The sequence below is a fragment of the Dunckerocampus dactyliophorus genome, chromosome 18 (assembly GCF_027744805.1).
Source record: "Dunckerocampus dactyliophorus isolate RoL2022-P2 chromosome 18, RoL_Ddac_1.1, whole genome shotgun sequence".
NCBI lineage: Eukaryota > Metazoa > Chordata > Actinopteri > Syngnathiformes > Syngnathidae > Dunckerocampus > Dunckerocampus dactyliophorus.
The window spans coordinates 2,809,199-2,834,898 of NC_072836.1; the positions used below are offsets into that span (position 1 = coordinate 2,809,199).

At 46.8% G+C, this 25,700-nt stretch overlaps 4 protein-coding genes across 17 annotated transcripts; 3 read left to right on the forward strand and 1 right to left on the reverse strand.

The window, feature by feature from the left end:
- Positions 1-249: 249 nt before the first annotated feature.
- LOC129171380 (polycomb protein suz12-B-like) lies at positions 250-7,109 on the forward strand. 4 transcript variants are annotated; one of them, XM_054759975.1, is made up of 16 exons: positions 250-911; positions 1,312-1,358; positions 1,444-1,508; positions 2,757-2,825; positions 3,007-3,056; positions 3,140-3,225; positions 3,304-3,553; positions 3,685-3,784; positions 3,861-3,966; positions 4,025-4,208; positions 4,281-4,372; positions 4,524-4,667; positions 4,740-4,897; positions 4,969-5,167; positions 5,425-5,504; positions 5,587-7,109. In XM_054759975.1, exons 1-16 carry the CDS (start codon positions 755-757, stop codon positions 5,945-5,947), a joined length of 2,148 nt encoding a protein of 715 aa, XP_054615950.1. In that variant the 5' UTR covers positions 250-754; the 3' UTR covers positions 5,948-7,109. The 4 variants fall into 4 exon arrangements, with proteins under 4 accessions (XP_054615950.1, XP_054615951.1, XP_054615949.1 ...); XM_054759976.1 differs by having other exon boundaries at positions 4,025-4,199; XM_054759974.1 differs by having other exon boundaries at positions 250-631; positions 740-911; positions 4,025-4,372.
- On the reverse strand, positions 2,302-15,574 carry crlf3 (cytokine receptor-like factor 3). 5 transcript variants are annotated; one of them, XR_008566784.1, is made up of 12 exons: positions 15,428-15,574; positions 12,317-12,448; positions 10,843-11,050; positions 10,676-10,763; positions 10,269-10,446; positions 9,955-10,183; positions 9,740-9,878; positions 9,550-9,674; positions 8,339-9,457; positions 6,384-6,464; positions 3,031-3,576; positions 2,302-2,939 (listed from the first exon to the last, which is right to left on the reverse strand). XR_008566784.1 is itself a non-coding variant. In XM_054759977.1 (9 exons), the coding sequence occupies exons 2-9, from the start codon at positions 12,431-12,433 to the stop codon at positions 9,192-9,194; spliced, it is 1,350 nt and encodes a 449-aa protein (XP_054615952.1). In that variant the 5' UTR covers positions 12,434-12,448; positions 15,428-15,574; the 3' UTR covers positions 3,611-9,191. The 5 variants fall into 5 exon arrangements, 1 of the variants encoding a protein (XP_054615952.1); XR_008566783.1 differs by having other exon boundaries at positions 2,506-2,939; positions 3,031-3,206; XR_008566781.1 differs by having other exon boundaries at positions 2,304-2,939; positions 6,384-9,457.
- A 554-nt stretch (positions 15,575-16,128) lies between these two features.
- On the forward strand, positions 16,129-19,004 carry mpv17l (MPV17 mitochondrial membrane protein like). The gene is made up of 4 exons (XM_054760572.1): positions 16,129-17,012; positions 17,084-17,154; positions 17,286-17,315; positions 17,454-19,004. The coding sequence occupies exons 1-4, from the start codon at positions 16,706-16,708 to the stop codon at positions 17,667-17,669; spliced, it is 624 nt and encodes a 207-aa protein (XP_054616547.1). The 5' UTR covers positions 16,129-16,705; the 3' UTR covers positions 17,670-19,004.
- Positions 19,005-19,737: 733 nt separating this feature from the next.
- On the forward strand, positions 19,738-25,699 carry LOC129171672 (nuclear distribution protein nudE homolog 1-like). Of its 7 annotated transcripts, none has more exons than XM_054760571.1 (9): positions 19,738-19,852; positions 20,500-20,633; positions 20,922-21,075; positions 23,166-23,314; positions 23,393-23,529; positions 23,614-23,814; positions 24,018-24,091; positions 25,021-25,169; positions 25,241-25,699. In XM_054760571.1, exons 2-8 carry the CDS (start codon positions 20,548-20,550, stop codon positions 25,126-25,128), a joined length of 909 nt encoding a protein of 302 aa, XP_054616546.1. In that variant the 5' UTR covers positions 19,738-19,852; positions 20,500-20,547; the 3' UTR covers positions 25,129-25,169; positions 25,241-25,699. The 7 variants fall into 7 exon arrangements, with proteins under 7 accessions (XP_054616546.1, XP_054616541.1, XP_054616539.1 ...); XM_054760566.1 differs by having other exon boundaries at positions 19,741-19,852; positions 20,460-20,633; XM_054760564.1 differs by having other exon boundaries at positions 19,743-20,063; positions 20,460-20,633.
- The last annotated feature ends 1 nt before the right edge of the window (position 25,700 follows it).

The window sequence follows — 25,700 nt, forward strand, 5'->3', positions numbered from 1 at the left end:
TTCTTATAAGTTAAGTTTTTTAATTTAGTTGAACGAAAAAGTAGACTCTCCAAAATAAGACCTCTCGGGTTGCGGCAAATTGGAGCACATCTTCTGGATTTTAAATAAAATGTATGGAATTTAGTCAAATAACTATATGAACAACATGACATACACATTTAGTTTGTTAGAAGTGATTTATTACAACGTGTTGAGACTGATTCCTACTTTATTTTGAAAACCCTGGCCGGATAATAGATGTATGATTAGTTGCGCTAACTCAACTGGCCAAAGGCGGCTCTCGTAAGATTTACACCAATTCGTTTAAAATGCTGCCATCAAAACCTCTATTATTGCATGTCATTGTTAGGTTTTAAATATCTGTTAATTTTCCGATGTTTTCGTCTTCTTTAACGAGAGGTGGTAAGAGTTGAAGACAGCTAGACAGTTAGCTAGCCGGCTACGGAAGTTAGCCAAACAGTTAGCTGTCGAGCCGCGTCAGCTCGCCGAGGACAGCGCTCTTATCTCCCGCATTTCAAGCCTCCTCGCCTGCCTTTGCAACTAAACATTTTACCAAGAAGCCATAAGCCACATTAGATCCACACCCAGACATGTGAAAACATCCGAAAGTTCCATTCTCTACGTTTAATCGGTGGGACATGTTTGTTTCAATTCTGCCGCTTTTTTCATGAGACACTGCTTCTGTTTTGACAAAGAAAGCCGAGCGGAATCTCTTTCTGTCGCCCTTGGCTGGATTTAGCTTTTTGTTGGGCGGATGGCTCCACAGAGGCACGGCTCCTCGGGTGGGAGCCACCCGGTGGGTTCTGGTGCCGCAGGGAGAGCTAATGGGCTGTACTCGTCCTCCGACTGCAAGAAGGCCAACATGCAGCTCGTTCAAGCCGACCACGAGTTGTTCCTGCAGGCCTTCGAGAGTGAGTTTCTTGTGCTGAAAACAACTTGTTCATTTCTTCTCTTAAATCCACTCTTTCTTCCACTTCATGTAAGAGCTACACGGGTGGAGGAGGCACTGGAATATTCCTTATGTTTTGCGACAATGTTTTTTTCTTTACTGTGTTCTGCACTATTCCATTATCAGCATTTGTGCAGTGTACAAAAAAGTTGTGTTACACACGGCTTGCTTCTTGTATTGTATTTATTTGATCAGTTTCACTGTTGCCAACATGGCTTTAAAAGTCGCTAGACCTTCAAACCTCAACAGTCCAAAATGAAGTATGAAGTTACTTAGTGCAGCTGCTACATAAATGTACTCAAAACTCACAAGTGCAACGCCAATTAATGCTGATTATGGAACTTGCATGATGATTTTTGCAGAGCCCACCCAAATCTACAGGTTCCTCCGCACCAGGAACTTGATAGCTGTGAGTTTAACCCCCTCACACAAATGACAACTTTTTAGCTTGTGACATTGAATTTAACACTCTACTTTTTCCTTCCACTTGGCAGCCCATATTCCTGCACAGGACCCTCACCTACATGTCCCACAGAAACTCCAGGAAGAACACCAGACGGTAAAAATATTGCCCTCTGTATTTGCCTGACAGTGAAATGAGCTTAACTTGTTGCTTGACGTGATGAGCTCAGCTACTTTGCATGCAGATGCTCCTTGTTTGACTGTTGAAATGTGGAGGAGTCTGTCATCTGTTGTCACAGCATGTTTGACACTTTATGCTTATTTGGTCACTGATTGAGGGTTCAACCTCCTGTCAAATGAGCTCAGTTGTCACCGATTTTACTTTGAGATCGACAGCACTCTTCTCCTTCTCCTCTTCATGGCAGCCAGTTGGTGTGAAGTGGTTCAGTTTCACTTCCTGCTGCTTGCGAATGAAAGCGCAAACTAAACACAAAGACTAGACAAAAGAGGCGCAAGACGTCACCAGTCTGCCCCGCTGTATTTTATGTAAAGTGTGAAATCAAAGTGCTTCACGCTGTAAATGTGGTGCTTTCTGACTCTTTGTGGCCTGTGAACGGTCCACTTTGTCTGGTCCTGAAGTCACAGTGGGTCCCGACAGGTGTTTTCACTTAGTGGCTCCACGGGCCCTTCTGTACTTTGCCGCGCTCGCTTAGTCCACCACAACTCAACTGGTTAGAGTTCAAAGCGTCTGACGAGAAAAACGAGCGGATGCAAGTTGCGAGGGAGTGAGATGTCTCGCTTTCTTTTCATCTCTTCCTCCAAGTAAAAGAAAATGCGATTCAAAAGCAGTTTAAAACTGCTTGGCGTGTCTCTAAATGAGGACGAGGTGGCTTTTTAAGCTTGTGCGCATTCAAGTGTTCCCACAGCACTGCAATCTATTTGTGACGGGGGTGATGTCGTGATGTAACAGTCTAATTTGCATGTAATTGTAATGGATGCTGTAGGAGAGAGAAATCATATGGTAGACAAAAAGTGAGGGGGGAAAAACATCTGTCAACTTCTGTCGCTGCTTTTTTGTCTTTTTTTTGGCACAAACAAGACTGAGTGCTTTGTGGCGAGGGAGGGGCCCACAGAAGTACCCGCTGCTCATTGAGAGGAGAGTTGAATTCATGGGAAAGAAAGGGAAAATATGTAAGTTTCGCGGGGTTAACGGGAGGGTTGACAGGTGCGAGGTGTGCCAACAAGCGCAGTTACACAGACAGTCCCGTTATAATGTGTTTATTAGCAAGGGCGAACAGGTATCTATTTGTGGCAGTCCGCCACAAATGTATGGCGAAACACTGCATTGCATTTGTTCCTCCATCTGCGAGGACGATGCTAGCTAACGGCTGCTGTGCGCCTGCAGGAAAAGTGCCAAGGTGGACAATCTGCTCTTCCAAGTGGAAAAGATGCGAGGCGAACAGGAGACACACAGGTGAGAAGACTCAGAACTTTGTGGAGAAGAAATTACTTCCTGCTGATGGAATGTTCTTGGATGAATTTGTCCCTGGTGCCTTAAACACGTCCAGTTACCCTCGCATTGTCGTGTCTGGTGGAGGTAACGAATTGCAACTTGACTTTGTATGTACATTTCCAAGCGTGATTGTTTTTTCCAGTCTGGCGTCAAATCTGCAGCTCACCTTCACAGGCTTCTTCCATAAAGCTGGTAAGTTTGTGCGCCGTCCGCTTTGTGCCCGATGAAGCTTATTGACCCTTCCTTCATTTCGTCCTGCTTTGTGTGCTCGTCAGGGAAACCGTCTCAGGACTGCGAGAACCAGCAGAACTCAGTCTCTCTGGAGGTTCTGCTGGTCAAAGTCTGTCACAAAAAGAGGAAGGTGAGCAACTAAGCAGATGATCTTATCTTCATCTCCGAGGTTGATTAGAACAAGATCATGATCGTCCTTCCTGTCCAGGATGTCAGCTGTCCGGTCAAACAGGTTCCAGCCGGGAAGAAGCAGGTTCCTCTCAACCCAGACGTGAGCTCTGGCGGCAGCACAGCTAAACCCGGAAGCTTGCCCTCTCTGCTGGTCCCCAGCAGCGAGTTTGAACCCAGCAACTCTCACATGGTCAAGTCCTACTCGCTGCTCTTCAGAGTGGCCCGGCCCGGGCACCCCTGCTCACCCTTTAACGGCCTTCCCAACGGAGAGTCCCACCACAACAGAGGTGAGACAACACGCTAGGAAGACCTGTCACCAGCAAGCAGAACTAAATTAGTTTCCTGAAACCAGTGTTTCTTGTACATTCATTTATTTTTGGCGGCTCATCACTAATGAATTTGACATGTCCCTATCCAGACTTGACTGAGGACATGGACAGGAAGAGGCGGAGCTCCCCTCTGAGGGAGGATGGAGAAAGCACGCTAGTGGCTCAGATGACTGTCTTTGATAAAAACAGGTGATGCAGACACAAAAGGTACAAATAAAGTGTTCTAAGCTCAGTAAGAAAGTGAGACAGATGTTCTCCGGTGCAGACGTCTGCAGCTGCTGGACGGCGAGTATGAGGTGTCCATGCAAGAGATGGAGGAGTGTCCCGTCAACAACAAGAGGGCCACCTGGGAGACCATCCTAGACGGAAAGGTGCGATGGTGCGAGTTGTGCTAAGACGAGCTCAGCGCTAACAGAAGTGTTCTTTCAGCACCTGCCCCCATTAGAGACCTTCTCCCAGGGCCCCACGCTGCACTTCACCCTGCGCTGGACCAGCGACGCCTCCGAGCGCTCCACCGCTCCCGTCGCCAAACCTCTGGCCACCCGGAACTCTGACGCCAACAACGAGAGCAGGCCCGGCACGCTGCGGGCCGCGCACGCCCCCGGTGAGCGAGGTGGGTGTGGTCGGTGTAAGGACATAAAAAGGAGAGGGATGAGCTGGACTGACGGGATGTGTTTGCATGCAGCTGTGAAGGAATCCGTCAACAGTGACAAAGTCCAAACCAGGAGAGACCACATTGCAGCAGAACCACCACAGAAACTGAGGATCTTCTACCAGGTTGGACTTTCTGACAGAAGAGCTGAATTACCTCCACCAACACATATCATGTTGGCATTATTGAATAGGATCAGTGTGCCATTTGGGTCATTACTGCCACCTACAGGACTAGAGTGAAACTGCATCGCCCTACATGTTTTGTATGTTGCAGTTCCAGTACAACAACAATACTCGTCAGCAGACGGAGGCCAGAGACGACCTTCACTGTCCTTGGTGCACGCTCAACTGCAGGAAGCTCTATAGTCTGCTCAAACACCTCAAGCTGTCCCACTCGCGCTTCATCTTCAACTACGTGGTCAGTAAGACCACACCTTGGAACGACGTCGTCATGTGACCCCCTGTGGCTGACTCGTCGTTGTTTTGTCAGCCTCACCCTAAAGGAGCAAAGATCGAGGTGTCCATCAACGAGTGTTACGATGGTTCGTACTCCGGGAACCCTCAAGACGTCCACAACCAGCCGGGCTTCGCCTTCAGCAGGAACGGGCCCGTCAAAAGGACGGCGGTCTCTCACGTGCTGGTCTGCAGGTAGCCCATTCACAACTCCTCTCCTCGTGGCGTGTACGTGGCGCTAACCCACTCTCCTCGCATCAATCCAGACCCAAGCGGACCAAGCTGAGTCTGTCCGAGTTCCTGGAGTCTGAGGATGGCGACCGAGAGCAGCAGAGGACATACATCAGCGGACACAACCGCCTGTACTTCCACAGTGACAGCTGCGTGCCGCTGCGGCCTCAGGAGATGGAAGTGGACAGCGAAGACGAGCGAGACCCGGACTGGCTCAAAGAGAAGACTGCCAAGGTCAGTTAGTGTCTCCTGTCACATAAACGTCTTTTAGCTGGAAATAGTCTTACTGCAGACTTTCCTGTCTTCATGTTACATCTTCCAAGGCAGAGTTGTTGGTGGAGTAATTGCGCCCTCTGCTGGGTATTACCAGCTATTGCTTCCATTTTTAGACATTGCCACTAGTGTGGCATAACTTCAACAATTGTGATTAATCATGCTGCTCCTTAGTCCACACTTTCTCCACTTAGTTGGTCTGACATGTGTGCTTCCAGCAAATTGAGGATTTCACCGACGTGAACGAGGGCGAAAAGGAGATCATGAAGCTGTGGAACCTTCACGTCATGAAACACGGGTTAGTATACTGCTGCTTTGCGCGTCACTTGACGGGGGTCTCCTGAGCACGGTCACAACGTGGTGTTTTGATTGGCCGGCAGCTTCATCGCGGACCACCAGATGAACGAGGCCTGCTTGCTCTTCACCGAGCTGCACAGCGCCCACATCATAAAGCGCAACCTGTGTCGCAACTTCCTCCTGCACCTGATCAGCATGCACGACTTCAACCTGGTCACCACGCTCACCATCGACCGCGCCATGGCCCGATTACGCCTCCTGCAGAACCAGGCCTCCCAGAGCCACAATGTGGAGAACCATGATGGTGAGGAAGAGGATGAGGAAGAGGAGGACTGGGAAACAGCGGTGGAGTCCCAGCCTGAGCTGGACCCGGATCATGAGTCCTCTCAGTGTAAAGCCGTCAGTAGGTGTCAGGAAAGCAGCAAGCATCAGAACTCTGCATGAAACTGACCAACGACAGCGGGTCCACCAGAAAGCATCACAGAGCACCAAACTGGACTTGGGATATTTTGGGCTTAAAGACACCAGAACATCATGTTTTCCTATTTGTTATCTTTGAACCGTTCCTCAGAGGTCGTCTTCTTGTCAGGACTCATCAGCACATTGGGACAGAACCTCTCCAGTGGTGCTCGGTTTTCTTCTTTTGCTAGCTCTGGAATGATTGTTTTTTTTTATATCTACTGAACTGCAAAATGTGAGCAGCGTTCTTCTTTGGATCACCAAGTTCTGAGCCGGTGCTGCCTTCGATCTTATTTTATTGACATGGGAACGCATTGAAGTCCACTCTTTCATCATACAATCAACACTCCCGACTTGTGGGATATTTTCAGCCAGAAGGAAGTCAATTAATTCGCAAAGTAAATGAAAGAAGCGGATGTACCTTCCTGGTAGGAGTTTAGCCAATGCAGAAGTGCCTTTTCAAAGTTGCATTATTTCCAGAGGCCAGCAGGGGGCAACCTCGCTGCGTGAAAACAAAAAGGTGCTTTTAAATAGAAGTGTCAAGTAATCACTAGTTTCTAATCATTTAATTTCACCTTGACATGAAAAACAGGACAAAGCAGGCGTGACCTAGGGTGGCGTTACTTTGTGATTGATCTCAAGGCCTTGATGTGCCACCCTCTCAAACTCGCATAAAAGTCCAGAGAGTACATCCACTCACTCTGTGGCCCGGTCACCATTTACCTTTTAGTCTTTCCTTTCATATTGTAAGTAAGCGTGGTTGAGTTAGCTTTGGAATTTAGCTGTGTGGAATTGTGAACCTTGCCAGGATACTTCTGTACGTTGACAGCTTGCTTTGGTTCCTCGGTTTATGTCGTCATGTGCACGTGACCACTGAGGGCCAATGGAGTACGAATCAGAACTGATCAGTTGGACTCTTTGAAAGGCTTCACCTCGGGTGTTCAGAACCCAGAAGTGTGTGCTGAGCACTTTTTTTTTTGATTTGATGAAAGTTCATCTGTTCCTTCACATAAGACCAGCAGGATTTTTGCACAAGTTGACAGCAGCAATGTGAAGAAAACTGTTAAACCAGCGTGTAAACTTCAAGTGGTTTTCTATTAAAATGAGCACATTTGTTACCTTTTAAAGATGGTGGCTTTTAAGCAAACTAAGCCAAAATGTGTCTTTGTTTCACCACACACTGGCGAACAATTGCATCTGAGATTATACACAACATGCCCTTGTTGCCTTTTGACATTAGCAAGCAATACAGACGGTCACATAGCACAGATTACAACTGTAAAATTCTTCATCTTATTATAAATACATCCATTGTTGGTTCAAGAACAACTATGACTTTTCTCCCAATAAAATTTTCGGGTGGTTGTGAAAATGTACTAGTTTGTAAGGCAAAGACGACCTTGTCAATTTTATTATTTATACAGACAGACCTGTTTCTAGAGAGCTCAGTGACACGCAGCCTTTAGAAAAATTCATCATAGTATATTGTTTCCATGGTGACGGCCACAAAATAAAGCGGAAGACTCGTTTCAGTTAACGTTAGCTCATGAAGTAGCCTTGGTTGGTGAATCAAGTCAACTTCCTGTTGCATAAAACCTCCATGTTGGCAACATGGCCCAACAATAACACTAACATTTGACAGACATTAACATTAAGACAGTAAAGACCACACAGTGAGGTTGTCGGCGGCGGAGAACTCTGTACCGTCAAGTGGACCTTTTCACCGTCCTGCAGGACTGAAGCCTGCTGTTGGACTGAGGATAAATACTCTGCATTCACGGAGGACTTTAAAAGTCTGCATACTCAGAGCAGGGATGGTCACCATGGTTACAGGATTTTGCGGTACCAATGACAGGGGTGGCGTACGTAAAGGGATGGAGGTTGACACATGCCGGAGGGCGGGCACCCGGGCAACCTGGTCTTCGGCGGCCAACTCTGGTTCTTGGTTGGCACATTTCTTAATATTAAATCGCCATCTTTTATGAAGGAGTGTTCCCCCCCCCCACCCCACACACACACACAAATATAAACATAAATCCCTATCTCGGTTTATTCTTTCAATCCACACTAATATTACATTTAGATGATGTTTTTTACGGCTATTTCTAGCACACAATTGCGTATTGTATTTTACTTTGGAAGTGTTTCATCTCCATGACCGAGCTATGTTTGGTCACTGCTTTATGGTAGCATTCAAGAGCCAATACTGTAGTCTCTCATAAACAGTTATTCTTTACTTGAATATTACTCAAAAGTAAGTATTTTTAAATTGTTGATGGTGGTTTGTCAAATTCTGATGGAAGGTGAGTAAGCATCGAAATACACGGCCCAGGCAAGTGATTGGACGTTTGACGTTATTTAAATTGTGTTACTCACGCTGATCTCCCTTTTGTTATTTCCTGATCGGAGGCATAACCCTTATGACGCAATGACACGGCTCCCCAGGACGATGTGAAATGAATCTGGTGTAGAGCCCGTTCACGTCCAACGCTGGTTCAACTCCAGCTTTGAACTACATCTGCAACAGCACCAAGGTTGGCCGCAGTGGAAAAGGGGTAACAGAGCAGTGTGTTGATTGATGGACAGACACTTCCCCAACTGGAAGACCAACATGTCCTCCATTGTTGTCTTTGCTTACTGTGGTGCCTTCCTCCTCTTTGCTGAATTCGTTGGCAGCTTCCACTCTGTTGGAGCACTTAGTGGAAACATGACCAGGAAACTGATCCTAGTTGGTGTTACATGTCTGAACGAGGTCTGACGTCTGACGGAGGTGCTTTGAAGGATGGCGGAGGAACTGCGGATGGTCTACTAAAGGATGTGAGTGAGGAGGACAAAAAGGAAGCGTCTTTCACAGTGTTCCTGGTCATGGTGGTGGTAGTGGGGGGGTTAAAAAACATGAATGTCCAGCAGGTTTGTGAGGTTTTCCTGCTTCACGTAAAAATCCTTTAAAAGCTATAAGTGATTGTCATTCACGAGTTTGTCACCCTTGTGTCCTCCCGCGGCCCTCCAAACTGGAAACGGGTAGAGACAACATTGAAGGAAGGTCAGTGAATTAGTTCAAATCAGCTAACAAGCATCAGTCAAAAAAAAAACGGAGGAGGAGGGAGATGTCACGTGGGGTGGAGGGGCCGCAGAGGAAACGAAGGAGCACCTTTTACCCTTCATTAACATTTGAAGTTTGTGGCATCAGGTTGTTAAAAAGTACAAAGACAAAAAGGATGCAGCTCCGTTAAAAGACCAGCACTTTCCATCCTGTGTGGACGAAGGCGCACCCGAAGAAGAGGCCGTCCACCGCCTGCTCCAGCAGCCAATCAAACACAACCTCCCTGTTTCCTGAGCCGATGGTCACTCTCAGCTTGAAGCCCCCGCCCTCGCTCACGTTGTTGTTGTTGACTGGGAACACGCCCACCACTTCCATGTCGAAGGTGACGGCCGAGCCCAGGCTGATGGCGGGAAGCTGATTGGTCATCTCTTTGCCGTTCACGAAGACAGCGCCTGGACGCCACAGACAAGACACAATTACAATGAGGGAGTGGCTGCAAACGTGGACTCGAGTCTCACATCGGTGTGAGTTGCTGTGAGCGTACCGTTGGTGGAGATGCAGACAGCCTGGTCTCTCTGAAGCGACCGTTTGCCTCCTCCTCCTCCTTTTCCTCCATGCACGCACACGCCCAGACTGTCCCTGCGATCCGGCTGACCTGCTGCAGTAATTCTGAAAGCGCAGACGACAAAACCTGTTAGATTAGTCATGAGAGGTGTGTGTGCGTGTGCACATACTTGAAGGTGAGGGTGAGGCCACAGAAGTAGGTGGGTGCGTTGGAGTAGAGGACGGGGCAGCCGGATTGGAAGGAGTCATTCCTTAAGGCGATGTTCCTCCTGCTGCTCAGGATGTAGCCCTCACTGCCGGGACACCACTCTGGAGGTTCAGGCGGCACACAAACATGAATAAACGTCATCTTGGCGGGTATAAGCCACTTTCAGACTCCGCCCACCGTGTGGCGCCAGGGTTGTGTATCCAGTCTGCGGGATGCTCCAGGGGCTCCATTCGGTGCGACCCTCCCCGCGGGCGCACACCCTGAACAAGTAGTCTGTGTGTGCGTCCAGGTGGAGAACCAGGAAGTCACAATCCCGACCGATGTAGGCGTCCTCGTACTGGCCCCCACCGCTGCCGGCTCGGCGGTACTGCAGCCGATAGTCAGCGGCAGCAAAGTCCTCATCCACCTGACGAGTACACGTCATGAGATCTTTCTGGGAAAAAAGGAGCTTTTCATTTATGGTCAATTGTGAGCGCCCCCTCCTGGCTGACCTTGCACCAGCGCACCAGGATGCTGCCCGGCCTCTCCTGCAGCTCCTCGATCTGCACGGGCGGGTGGGAGGCCACAGAGCCATGGCGGGACACACGCTCCCTCAGGAGGCCCAGCAGGGAGTCATCCAGCTGGGCGGAAACACACGGAACGTCCACCAGAGCCGGAACCTCAGGGAGACTGGACCAGAGTGACCCAGTTAGACAGGAGAAGGACAACACTGTTAGTTATATTGTCATTTGATCCTCATTATAACAGTGATGTTCATTTGCCACTAAAGGTATAGTGACTTAAGTGGCCAAAAATTAATTGGAACCTTTATCCAGATCTGCACCAACAAGATTATGGGGTCTTTGTTGGCTGTGTTCACTAAACAACAGCATTTTCTGTTAATGTGGACATGTCCTACCTGTCCAACTGGATGTGCATGGCCTTCTTTGTGAAGCTTCCCAGTTTGTCTTCTTTCTCCCCGAGACCGCAGCGCAGCGCAGCCTCCCCTGCGGAGACAATGCCACCGGTTAAAAGTCGCACCAACACCCCAGCACAGGTGTCGGTGTCACGTTACGGGGCCCCCACCCTCTCGGAGCAGCTCGTCCGCCTGGCCCACGCCGTGCTCGATGAGGCTCTGGCAGTCGTCCAGGGGCTTGACGCTGTCCGCCTCGATGGCATCCACCTCGGAGAGCAGGGCGCTCAGTCGCTCCGACAGCAGACGGGTTGCCGCTGCCTGCAGTTCTGCAAAGTGCCTTCGGAGGGCCTCGCGGGCCTGACCCGAGCTGCCACGCACCTGAAGACCAACATAGAGGTGGAAGAGACGAAGGGCGACGTTGTTCATGCAGGAAAAGTGATGATGGAGAGTCACCAGGAAACGGAAAAGCAGATTAAAAGCGGTAAGCTGTGATAACGCTGAAGCCACGATGAGAACACATCACAATGGCTCCGCTGTGGACGACGCACCACTTCCTGATAATTATCAGAGGGACGCAGGCGACTGATGAGCACCAAAAATATCAGCTGCCAAAGCATGAGTGCAGCGAGGGAGGAGCACAAAAACAAAGCAAAGGTTCTCTCAAATGTTTGGACTCCTCTGCCACGACACTATTGTGTTCATTTTAAACACTCTGTACAGTCCACCAAACAAATCTGGAGCGCCACAAACAGATTTGGCGATAGGTGTTCATCCTCGCTCATAAAACACATGACACTGGAACTGTCTGTGTAACTGCACTTGATAACACACCTAGTTAGAGCATAAAAAACCTGTTTAAGACCTTCTTAATAGGGTTTTAGCATTATAAGAGCCTTCTAGACATGAAATAACACCCCTATAGACACTGTTACACTTGTATTATCCAGTGTAGTAGACATAATAATAGAAAATAAGAGGTCTTAGAAATAAATTATTTCTAAGACAATACATAGACTCACATGTTAGCATTGACATCATACTTGTGACTATAGTCTCAATGTTTCTGACATCTAGTGGCCAGTGTAGTAGAACACTACTGCAATGGCGCAGTGAACATTCACACAGTAGTTGCTGTCAGCCACCACTCACGCCAGTCTCTGGCACTCTTCACACTGCTAAGTATGCTAACGCTCAGCAACTGTACAGTACTTAGCTGACGTCATACACATCACTTCACGTTTTAATTCTTAGGGAGACAGAAGTCATGGCTCACCCTGTTTAGATGTGCTCGTGTAAGCCAGCTGGTACATTGTGAGGCACTCCCCCCCCCACTAAACTAGTAAATACAGTGTTTCTTGTCAGTGGTGGTTTGCAGGGAATGTTTCTGGACAAAAAACAGGCCCTCTGGGATCTGTCCTCCCAAGCTAGTGGTGTGTGTCCATCGCAACAGGAAATAGCAGCATTGTTTACTGCAAACAGCTGCTTGGGTGAGTGAAGACAGCAGGAAGGAAGAGATAGCAGAGCCAGGGAGAGAAACTATTCCCCAGGGTCCCTTGTTGATTGATCAGGTGACTTTCTACAGGAGTCGTCTGGAATTTAAGTAAGTGTGCGGAAGGTGTTGCATGTTGTCTGAAAGGTTGGTACCTGTTTGCAGGCCTGGTTGAGGCCATGCAGGCGCTGCTGGAGCTCACTGCGATAGTTCTGAGCTGCCTCGATGCTCTCCTTGGCCTCCTGCAGCAACACGTCCACCTCCACCGACATCCTCCCGCCTCCTGCCTGACACACGCGCACAGACACGGCAGAGGAAGTTAGGACACATAGCTAACATAGCACTTGACAAATGTGTTGTGCGACTACATCAGATTAGATTGCAGAAACATCTTAAACATGTGAAACCTCGGCCAATTGAAACCGGAGCGTCACTTAGTAGAACACAGACCAGCCCAACAGTAACAAATTGTACGCTTCCTTTATACAATAAAGGGCAGTAAGAACCACAAAGACGTTGTCACATATGAAATTTGTATTGTTTGTAGCTGGTACTATGAAGTAGGGGTGCACCAATCCACGTTTTTTTCACGTCCGATCCCATTGCCATATATTTGCTGCCAACATTAAAGCACAGACACGGCTCATGCATTGTGCCGTCATGAAAGAAATTATTAAACCACCCTTGTTTCTTCAGTTTCTTGTTCATTTTAATGCCCGGTACAACTAAAGGTGGATTTGTTTGGACAAATATGATTATGACAAGAAAAATGGCTCCTAAGTAGGGTTGTCACAAGATCTCGCAAGATTGAAACATGACGCAATTTGTCCTTCAGACAAAAAACTGCCTCATGGGCACGAGATGTCATTAAAATGATCTGGATAATTGTGCCTGCCTCATGTGTTGCCATGTGCATGCGTGTCTGTTTCCCTCGTCTCCCGCCTCCAAACAGGAAGGAAGAGGATTCACTCTGTGCATCGCTCTCAGCACCATGGCGCATTTGTTCCATAGAACAACGGCATGAACGGCGTGAACCCTTTCGTCAGTCACACAGTCTCTTTGTCGGTGGCATACAAACAGAATGCAGAAGGGTATAGCCTCATGAGGCGCAATGCAAGGTAACGTAGATTGCAATAAATTGTATTTTTTTTCATTGTATTTTTCTTAAAAGTAATGTTAGAATCTCGAGTTGTAGGCCCGTGTATCACCTCGTCTCGTCAACTGAGCGTTTCGTGACACCCCTACCCATAAGAGTTACATTTTTTGGCATTAAAATGCCATAGAACTTTTAAAATGGCATAGAACTAGAGTGATTTTGGTTATGATCAAGAAAACCATGGACATGGCTAGATATCAGCTCTTAAATGAAACTCTTGTGAGCTACAGTATTTTTGTTGCCATCATTTGTCATTTGTCCCAACAAATGTGCATTAAAATGAGCAACAAACTGAAGAAACAAAAAGGTGGCCTAATCATTTTTTCCTTGACTGTATCTTTCCGATACATAAATTACAGTGGTATCCGAACCCATCAGCCCCATCGCTACTATTAGCAGTCCTTATCTTTTTTTTACACTTGTATGACAGCTAAGGATGCTACAGTGTTACTTCAAACAGTGCCTGTTCGTGGTGTTTGGCTGCTTTTGTTATGGTGAGAAGGTGATCTCACAAAGCAGACAGACAAGTTTTGTCTTTGTCACCGCTGAAATGTCGTTGAGCGTTCTCTCTCGCTGTGGTGGACCACGTTTCCGTTGCCTCGTCGAAAGAGGAAGCCGACGAAAAGGCAGCTAGCATTTTTTTTTCCAAACTAGAACTGAAGAATCACTTTGAGTCTTTGAAACATTTGTCATTTCACTCATAATCAAGTCTCCACTTGAAGCAACAATGAGTCATGAGGATGATAATGTACTGGTTGAACATGACCATCACATACTTGTTGTACTGTTCCACCAAACAAACGTGCACAAATGGACATGAGTGTTTACACACTGGAGCCCATTAATGTGCACAGTTTAATTATGCAGGCATCTGCCATAACAATAGTCCTCTCTCTCATGCTCCTCTTTTTCCACCAACTGTTCAGCCTTTTATTATTTCTTTTAGAGTAAATGAGATGCCTGAGGTCATTAATCCTCTTGTGTGTAATCATTCTTTTTGGGAAGAATTTGTCCAAGAAAACATTCAGCTGCACCAAAATGTCTCATCTTATTGCCCGACAAGGGTGCGGCTGCAACAATGAACTACTTCTCTCTTTCATTTGGGGAGTAAACAAGCTTTTTTGTGCTTGTTGGGAGTATTTAGGTCAGCATGTGAAGATGCCCTGTGTGTGTGTGTGTGTGTGTGTGTGTGTGTGTGTGTGTGTGTGTGTGTGTGTGTGTGTGTGTGTGTGTGTGTGTGTGTGTGTAGGCCATGACGAGTAGAGCATGTTTTTAAAATTAAAGATAATTTGCAGGAGATGCATGGCAACACACAGGCTCACATTTCCACAATACTTTGCCCAAGTGAAGGAATAAAAGAAAAACAAAACCTACATCTTGAGAACTTGTACGACACTGTGACAAACAGGAAAGTTATGGAAGACGTCGAGCAGCAAAACCACATAATTATGATCATTGAGCTGACAAAACAACAGACATGTCGCCACTTGTTGCAACAACTTCCGTATTTTTGTACTCATTTACATCCAGCGACACCACCACCCACTGCATCATCAATACGCGTTCGCTTATGTGCGCACTTTTACATTTTGAGCTGTGAACAATCTGATGCCAAGGAGATCGTTGCGCCAGACTCCGTTAGAAAATGTCATGTTTTAACATTCATACTAAGACGGTACAGCACAATCCAACGACCAAAAGACAAATCATGGCTCACTAAATGGGTCGTATGTTCTGCTAAAATCGCCCATCTCTTTATGCACTTAGAAGAGTAAAAGACAACTCAAACGGGATTCTAACAGAATAGGCGAACTAGCCCAACAATTCCAACTGCAACGTTAACTGAGAACAATAAAGAGTTATTTTAGAGCTTCTGATGAGGTTGTGTTATGAATCTGGCAGTTGTTGAAGGGGGAGAGAGAATACATTTTACAAGAGTTTGTCATTGAAAATGATCAAAAAACGACAGGAAAGTTGCGGCTAAGTTAGCTACAGCGGTTCAAAGACAATGACCATAGGCGGGAGACAACACAACACTGGCTATAAGCTAGCCAGAAGATTAAAAACATCTTCAGATACGTAAATAATGTTCTCGCAATGTCAAATGTACCTCTTTTAATGTTTTCTGTCCTTCATTTGGTTGTCAAAGTCCCGATTGAGCACGTAGGTTGACCACAGCACCGATAGCTGGATAGATTTGAAGTTTAGCACAAGTCCCCGATAGTGGGATGGATTTGAAGTTTAGCTCAAGTCCACTCATGACACTTGTGTGGGCTTTAAGCGCAGCAGCCAATGGCAGAGAAGACTGCTTTGACTGACAATTTACTCAACGAATGTGAGGATCCACCTCCTCTGTGGTCCCTGGTCGCCTGACTACAGATGATGCGTGTCCGATGTGGACTGTAAATAAATGCTGTGAGACTTTCACAGTCTTTTAATTAAATGGCAAATATATGTTGCGATTTGTGGCTGTTGCTAACATGTAAGCTAATAACGCAAGCATAAACCGTATCTTGTTTGCTAGTTTATGAATGAAGGTGTTTGTGTAATTCGTAGCATTAGCTTGTGTGCTAACGACATGGTAGAAACGTCACATAGCGTTTTAGATAAACGTTAATGTTTGAGATGAGGATTGACCAAATCATGGACGCACACTGGCACTCCAACATATACTTGCTTTATTAATAAGCCTATTTTATGTTAATTGGTCATCTTTTTTGACCTGGTGGACTTTTACTTCCCTCAAGTGGTCATAAAGGATTATTACATGTATGCGTGTTATCGTATTTCTTTTTTATCATTAACTTTATGTTCGACGTATTACAAAACAAAAATGACGTGTGACGTGCACTTGAAGTTGTTGCCTTTGTATTTGGTCTGTGACGTTGACCTTGATGTTTTGGTAGTAGTATTATGTTAGACATCAGTGTGTGTGTGTGCGCGCAAGAGAGAGAGAGAGAGTGCGTGCGTGTGCGCGCGCGTGCGTTGGTGTGTGTGTCACACTCTTGTGCAGGAAGGACACAGCTGCTGCACTCATCAGAGGACAGTGTGCACGTCAGTCACCCTGTTGCACACACACACGCACGCAATACACTAGTGCAGATTAGTGTAGGATTGGAGGCTGTCCTGCCACCTGACTGAGGAGGTTTGTGGCGCAGACTCAGAGCAAGTGGAGGCAATCATTAGGCTTCATGTTCTACTTTGAGCCTCTTCTGCAACAGTTGCTGCTGTCAGCTGATGGATGTGGATCCATGGTGCTGATTCCATGCGGAGGGAACTTTACCCAGAGAGCCATTACGTGTGACAGCACCACATTAATTCACATGGATTTGGAGTGAGCAGCGAGCTGGGCATCTCTTCAAGGGAGGTGGAAGTGGGAGTGTCCAGGATGAGGAGGGCCGTGCTGCGGGAGGCCGCCAAGCGCTTCCCCTGGCTGGCCAATGTCACCCTTTACGGCTGCCTGTTTGCCGGCGGCGATTTGGCGCACCAGCTGATGGCGCACAAGGAGCGCTTGGACTGGCAGCACACGCGCAACGTGGCCGTGGTGGCCATCACTTTCCACGGGAACTTCAATTACTTCTGGATGAGGGCCCTGGAGCGACGCTTCCCCGGGAAGTCTGCCGGGATGCTGTTCCGCAAACTGCTGCTGGACCAAAGCTTTGCGTCTCCTCTGGCCACCAGTGTCTTCTACACCGGTAAGAGACACATTGACACATGTGAAGCTAAACAGAACAACCAGAACATCAGTGTGCCCTTTAACCTTCAGGGGTCAGCTTCCTGGAGGGCAAAGAGGACATCTTTGAGGACTGGCGGGAGAAGTTCTTCAACACGTGGAAGGTGAGCGAGGAGGGAAAGTCACCTTCAGATTAACCCAGATTACAGCGCTGGGCCCGCCCGGTGCCAAAACAACCTAATTCACATGCCAAGAAGCAAAATAATAAAAAGTCTTGTTCTCTTTTCTACTTCAGACTGGACTCATGTACTGGCCTTTCATGCAGGTATCTACATATGTAACTGTCTATATGTCTATTATCAGTATGTTTTTGTAGGTCATGTAAGTAACAGGTCAGCATGCATTACTAGTGGTTATTGAACCGTGTTGTCCATTAATAATGATGATAATTGTGTGTCCACAGTTCCTAAACTTTGCGCTGATGCCACTGCACATGCGGACGGCCTTCATGGGCTGCTGCGCCTTCCTTTGGGCCACCTTCCTTTGCTTCTCCCGCCAGGACGGCGATGGCACAGCCACCGTGGCCCTGGCCTTCATCATGGACCCCCGGAAGACTCTGGAGGACATGCGTGAGGCCCGACTGGCCCGGAAGAGGAAAAGGATGCAGAGAGAGAACTAGTACCAGGAGGGCCGCTGCAGGTTTTGAATGTGTAAGTGGGTGCAATACCCTCTGCTGCCACGAGAGGCGCCACGAGTGTGGCAAGAGTAAACGACTTCAGGTCATGACTCAGGAGCACCTGTTGGTACAAGGCCATGTCCATATGCACGCGGGTATTTTTAAAAAGCTGTCAAATGCTTTAACCTTGAAACATAACACTCACAAATAGAAAACGTTCATATTACACGAAACACAACAAAAAGCAAAAATCACGATTGTTGTTGTTTACAAGCAGACTACACAAAATTTCCATTTCCAAACTGTCAGTCGTTCAGAGATCTACAAATTGAGTTTGCATGCTGCCAAAAGGTGAAAGATGTACTGCTGCTGCACACAAGCTTCTCAGAGGCTAAGCAGCTAGCATGTTTCTTTTGTTTTTATCCACGAGTCACCAAATTTTTTTGCTTTGTGAGACAAAATGAAGCTGCTACGCGAATGATGGTGCCAAACATATGCACGACTAAGACTTATTTTATTGGAGTTAAACATAACAAGCTCCACGAGATGAGTCAAGTTCCTGCAGGCTGCTAGGCTCACTTCCCAGGTGTGGATGTTAGCACAGAGCAGTTTTAGCATCCCCCGCCTGAGCCTACCACACAGCTCCTCAGGTTTTATACAGGGCTCGACAATTCTACCATACACCATCTTGTGCCTTATCTTAGTGACCTTTGACACACGTCTGGCTGACTCACCTCAGATGAGGGAACATGTTTGACTGTTTCTTGTGTTTTCTACCTCTGCATTCTGCACACTGAACATGATTAGTTCAAACAAAGTGGTGTCTAGACGACAGGTATGCAGCTCGTGTTTTGGAAACAAAAATGTCTTTTCTGGGACGATACGGTGACGCGGAGAGACTTTCAAGCAGGGGGCGTCCATAGCATCAACAACACGCACATGCAACTGTGATCATTAATGAGAAATAATTTTTGGGAAATAATGCTTCTTGCTGAATGTTTCATTGTTAGCACGTTAGCATCATGACCTGGCCGGTAACCTTTACATAAATAGCTTGAATACATCCTTAAACACTAATTTATTAATTTTATTATTCAGTAAGTGTGTTGTGTCTCCTAGTTGGAAGCAAACATCTCCATCCTGTCCTATTATACTTGAATGACATCACAGCCAAGATACCTTATCATGTACTCGAGCTAAATAAACCTTCTGTCTGACTTTTGTTGTCTTATTAGTGATCTTTAGACACATTCAAACAACTAAGTACTGTACTGAAGTCTTTTATTTATGGATGCAGTCTTTATACGTGTGATATTTTGTTTGTCCAAAATAAAAATGAAAATCATCACTTGTTGTATTGCTATGTCAACATTTTCAGACAGCTATGAACACAAGCACATACAGTATGTCCAACATGTGGGTTTGAATTAAATATAGCTCACTTCATCCCCAGCTACATTCAAATAAGTCAGGGAATGGAAATGTTGGACCTGAGTTGAGGACACTGTGTGAAACAGCTTTATGCTGTAGCAATGGTGCGTGTGGATTAACCAGGATTGGATAGGCCGCTTTAATCCCTCTCCAAAGGACACAGTTGACCCAGGTTGACCTCTGACCCTGCTAACAGGGAATAAAATTCCCCAATCAGAGTCAAGAAAGCTGTCAGGTGCATCCCATTCAATAGCATAGTGCCACCAAACCTCAAATAATTTTGTACCTTTTATTAATGTCTTACGTTAACTGTGTTAAGGGTGAAACGTTTGCCATACATAATAGTTTTAGGTAAAGTATACCAACTTTTACTAACAGAGATCCATCATATTCCTCAATGAGTCGATCTCCTTTTCAATTTCCAACAGAACGCAAGGCACCGCGAGCATTACTAATCCATCAACACGTCTAGACTGGCAGTATTATGCAGATACGCCTCTCCCCTCTGATTGGATAATTACACTCAAAATTTAACCGATCACACTTTGATTGACAAGACAATCGGCGAATAGAAAGCGTAAACGGGACTGGAGCCTTAACTTGTGATTGGCGGATTCTACGGGACAATATGAATGGCAGCGTTTATTGTTCGACGTCCTCACACGGTGGACACAACTTTGGGTCCCAACTAAAAGTCTCTTTTAAAGATCTCGGAGTTTAAGATACAGCCGGTAGGATTGGACGTTGTTGGTAAGGTGAGACGAAGGCGAGTGGGAAGTTTTGTGTGTTTGTTGTCTTTTACGACACTTTTGCCCCAAGAGCTGGTGTGTTTACGTCAGCTGGGGTTTAAATGGTTAACTCGCTTAGCACGTCCAACTAACTTATTTGCATTTAAAAGCCGAGCCGATTCCATTGACCCTCTTCTTCTTTGTATTGGAAACTTGGAGCCCAAAAACCCTGCGAATAGTAAGTACGATTAATATTTTAAGATTGAAGTGTCGAAAAGATCCGCTATCTTTGAGGCGTGAATGTTTTATTTCTTCAAAAGTTTGTATGCAATTAACAATCGAGATTATTATATGTATTTACTTATTTGCTATACTTGTATCTGTTGCTCCATCAGTGCCTCGAATGTTATAAGACGCTGTCGCCGTTATCGCTCCCTTATGTATTGATTCAAGATAAATGGGTTCAGTACTACAATATAAAGTGATTTTTGGCCATCAGGTTTTGTGCCGAATGTGAAAGAGAGTCCTGGCGAGACCTTTCTCTTCATTTTATATATTATACATCATGAAGTTTAATTAAAATTATGCAAATCGAACCCAAATTGACCACTTTCCAAACGGGATTCCATTGCAGGTCCACCAAAAGGCTTGACTGCACTGTGCTGATCCATCAGAACAGGCCTGGTTCTTTGGAAACTGCACTCTGTGGGGCCGGGGTGAAGATGGCAGACCGTGACACTCCTGAGTTTGGGTCCTTAAAGGAAGAACTGGACTACTGGAAGGAGCAGGCTGCCAGGCACCAGCAGAGGTTGGGTTTTCATGCAGTTTCAACACCAGAGCACTGCATTTCAGACCTGATAGAAGACTTTATCTTGTGCACACAAGATGAAAAATGATATCTCGTGTGCTCACGTTGACATCTTGTGCGGGATCACTTGCTTGTTGCCACAGGATTGAAAAATAAAGCTCTCAGGGCTTGTGGAATTTGGGAACGATAACCAACACTGTTCAGTTTGTATAGTAACTTTGTATGAGTTCTTATTAAATTTATTTCAATGACACTGACAAGACGTTTGATGTCTGTGCGTGTGTTTAGCGCAGAGGAGGCCAGGGAGGAGCTGCAGGAGTTTCAGCAGATGAGTCGAGACTACGAAGCTGAGCTGGAAGCCGAGCTGAAAGTGTGCGAGACACGAAACCGGGAGCTCCTCTCCGCCAACAACCGCCTCCACACAGACCTGGAAAACTACAAGGTAACGAGTATGCTGTCTCTGGCGGGACGCAGCAGCGTGTTGACTTGTTGTGAGGCCTCGTGCTCTCTCGGCTTTTCTTCACGTACAGCAGCTTCCTCCTCCGGGGGGTGAGGGGTGGGGGTGAGGGTGGGGAGGACCGCATGAGGCCTGGCGGAACATTCTGTAACTTTTTATGCCAAAAAAACCCACCATCAACACAAGTTGAATGATTCTTTGTTAAAAGGGACTGTTATTTGTTTTATACTTCTGGCCCAAAACATTAAACACATGCACAGCTTGTCCATGTAGCTTTGTAATAAACATTAGAATTAGTTGCACCTCTCGGTATGACACACAGAGACAGAGACAGAGACAGAGGGGCGATTGTGGCCATGAGGAGGCAGCTGATGACGCCGGAGGCGATGTCGTAGCATCCATATGACACGTCCTGTTATGTCACTCCCTCACGTTGTGCATCGCTTGTTGCATACATGCCATAAGCTCTGCCTCTTCCTGCCGAGGACATCACATGGGCCCGTGTGTCCATGGGGAGAGCAGACAACAAAGGCCGAGGAAGCCCGGTGCTGAGCTACCATGTTAGTTAATATTGAGCAGATGTGATGCCCGCCTTGCTAGAAATGTGTTCCGCCACCCAGGAAATGTGACAAGTGGGGGAAAGGTCACATTGAACTGGTGGGGGCGGACGCCTCCTGTGTCCATTTTTCTTAGTCTGAGGCTTTTCTTAGTGCTGGAGGTTCTGTTTGAGTGTAACGGGGTCAGAGGAACACATGTATGTGGACACTTTATGGAATTTGTCTGCAGCCTGACTGTTGTCCCTCCAGCTGGAAAGTTTACTTGGCCTCTTTTCGGCGTTTGCTTTTTGTATGCATTCGTCCCTCGCTATATTGCTCCCTCACGATAGTGTTTTGTTTTGGGTTTTTTTTCCAAGAAATAATTAATAAATGATTGCTGTTTTGTGGTTGACTATGGCCTATTTTTAGAAAAACAAATACTGAAAGACAAGTTATATGTAGCATTGTGGTCACTAGGCATCAGTAATGTTATAAGACATGACGTTAGATTACATTACTTTTCACACTGCATGGAGACTGGCTACTGAGACGGACATGCCATGGCTGAGATCGAGCGGGAGGGGGAGAAAAAAGTTATCCTCTCATTCTGTGTGGAAGTGGTAAGTTCTTAGCTTCTTTGTCCATCTTCTGCACTCCGTTTGAAACACTAAGTTTAGAATAAGTCAATTGGAGAGGCTAACTAGTTAGCTTGCTATTCTAACGGCGGCTGTCTGTTATGTCCTGTAGCCTGCGCAATGTGATGTAAACTAAGAATAGGAGTGTAAAAGTGGAGCACTCTAATAGTGTTAAAACTCGTATTTAGAAAGTCATAAACAGGTTTCCTATTCTCTTAACTACGAAAATGTTCCATTTATTTATAGGGAATCCTACTTGGTGGAAATTCACTTATCACAGTCAGGTCTGGAACCAATTAATCACAATAAACGAGGTATGACCGTACCATACTACTATAACTACAGCATACCTATATGTAGGCGTGAAGAGCTCGGTCACCCGGGAGTCGCTCAGAGTAGAGCAGCTGCTCCTTCACATTGAGAGGAGCCAGTTGAGCTGCATCTAGTCCGGACGCCTCCCTGGTGAGGTGTTCCGGGGATAAGGCCCCGGAGGCAGACCTAGGACACACAGGAGGGATTAAGTCTCACCTTGGAGTCCTCCCAGTGGAATGGGAAGAGGTGGCCGGAGACCGGCAAGTCTGGGCTTCCCTGTTGACACTGCTGCCCCCGCGACCCAGACCGCGATAAGCAGAAGAAAATAAGAACAGAGAAATAAGTAACTTGCAAAATTGGTCATGACGCATGTGTATGTAATTTTATCCACACCGTGGGAGACAAAAGTGTGTGTGTGTGTGCATAACTGGATACATGGCTGGTACAAGCACACACTACTACACACTGTGCGGCAGCACAGCGGTTGGGAATCACTGGGTTACAGCAGCTCTTACATCGCGTGAGAGCATCACAAACTGCAACTACTCTACGTTTGAATGCGCTAACGCCGCCTCCTCTTTCTCCCCGCCAGGAGAAGTACGAGACTCAGCACTCGGAGGCCTGCCGTCAGATCTCGGTCCTGGAGGGCGAGCTGGCTGAGGCCACGTCGGTCCGAGACGAGCTCCACAAGTACATCAGGGAGCTGGAGCAGGCCAACGACGACCTAGAGAGGGCCAAGAGGTCTCAGTCATCCAGATATTTGCTTGCTCGTGGACCATTTAGGAAAAAAGATTGACAGTGGAATGTTTGTTGCGTCAGGGCGACCATCATGTCGCTGGACGACTTTGAGCTGAGGATGAACCAGGTCATCGAGAGGAACGCCTTCCTGGAGAGCGAGCTGGATGAGAAGGAGAATCTTCTGGAGTCGGTCCAGAGGCTGAAGGACGAAGCGCGGGGTAGGCGGAGTCTCCTGATGTCCTCTGTGAAGATGTGGATTATGATGGTGATGTTTTCATAGAGCACACAAACGTTTCTTGCAGACCTGAAGCAGGAGCTGGCGGTGCAGCAGAAGCAGCAGATACCTGACAGGTCCAGACCCCCCCTCAACGGTGTGACCAGAGAACCATCATCGTCAACAGCAACATCCTCCACAACAGCACCTTACCCCACCCCGCCCCTCACTCCTCCAGCCACGCCTGCCAGACTGCCAAGCACACCTGAGCAGACCTCCACCAGAAGAGGTGGGTCTGACTGAGATGCATTTGACGTTTGAGAGGGAACCTATGGAAGGCTTCATTACGCTACAGCAGGGGTGTCCACATGGATTTTGGTGGATTTTTTTGGAGGTCAAACTCCGCCGGAGGGTTTGGAGGTGGATGAGTAGGGTGGCGGGCGCCACGACGCTGTAGTATCACAAAGCTTATACTCTTCTTTGTTTTGTCAGGTGAAAGTCCTCTGACCACCTCAGCCAGGATCTCCGCGCTCAACATCGTCAGCGAGCTGCTCAGGAAAGTCGGGGTAAAGAAGACGAGTTGGGTTGTTGGCTTCCGTGTTTGATGAAGCAGTGATTCCCAACCACTAACGTGCCACAGGAAATGATGCATTTTTCTACGTTGGTTGATGTGGTAAAATGCGCAGCGACGTCCAAAGGCTGCAAACACAGAAATGATCTGAAACCAACACGCCACAAAACACATGCAACGGGAAAATGCCGCATTCACATAAATGCTGCGGGATCTGAAACCAATGCAAAAGAAAAATGCTGCAAATGCCAAACACCACTGCATGAGAGAAAGGCTGCACATTCACTGAACAAAACGGAAGTTAGCCAGGCTACCAGTCTTTGAAAGACTTCAGATGTCATATTTGACAGTATTATTGAGTGTTTAACAAGGACCTAAATAAAAAAATGTACCTTTTCATGCCGCCAACTTTTCTTGTGTCTTAAAGGACGGATGTTCCTCAGGTCTGGCACCTCTGCCAACATCCGTTTTGATTTGTGAACTGGCAGCATTTCTCTCATGCAGGTGTGTTTGGGGGTTTGTTTTCCTGTTGCATGTGTTTATGGCGTTTTGGATCATTTCTGTGCGTTTGGACGTTGCTTCCCCCGTCCGCCACCATACAGTTTACCTAACTAAACTACAAACTACTATGTCTTTACTGCAAATGAGTCTTTGTAATGACATGCTCTTCCACTAGATGGCAGAAGGTAGGGGAGGGGTCAAAATCAAGTAGTTCCGAAGTGAAAAGTGGAGGGTTGACGGGTGTATGTAAGTCATGACCTTAATGTCAAATACTGTATATGCCTTGGCTCAGTGAACGTTGGGAAACGCTGCTGTAAAGATCAGGTGCAAGCACGGACCGCCACCAAGGCCCATCTGTTCTTATGTGGATCAGCTCACCATCAAAACTAAACCTGGTTTAATACAATTTCCTGTCTTGAGCAGAATCTGGAGTCCAAGTTGGCGTCGTGCAGAGATTACGTCCACGATCAGCCGTTCGGTCGTAGAATCCACGTCAGCAACGGACAGGGTCCGGCAACGGGCCACAACTAACCCTGAAACTCCGCCCACCTGCGTTCCCCACCACAAGGTTGGTAAGTGGTCACACTTGGTGACGTCCTCCCTGCTTCTGTACATCCAGAAGGTTCTGTTGTTCACCGTCCAGGTTGGATTTGCTGCTGCAGATTTGTCCTCCGTCCGGCCCGGATGTTTCGAACTCGTGTATTTCCTTGTGACGTGGGATGGTCTGCTAGCAGCTCGCTATCGACAGCAAGAACTTGTCAGCACTCGCACTTACCTTCAACTGGCTAACGGGTCGTTAGCTAATGACTGACCAGCGCAGACACGCCCCCTATTTTCTTTATTTTTGTCCAACACTGCTTGTTGAGGAAAAGTGACATTTCAACTTCAATTTGGAGAGAAGAAATGTACTTTTTCGGTAGTCCTGATGCCTCCAACACCTTGTGGCTACTCGTGGTACTGCGTTTAAGACTGCCTTACTTTTTTTTTTTTTTTTTTTTTTAAGATGAATGAAATGTAATCAATGTTGAGCCTTTTAACTTGTAGCTTTTCTTCCGTCTGCACTGAGTTTATTTTTTTTCCACTCTGAATAAAGAATTGATTAA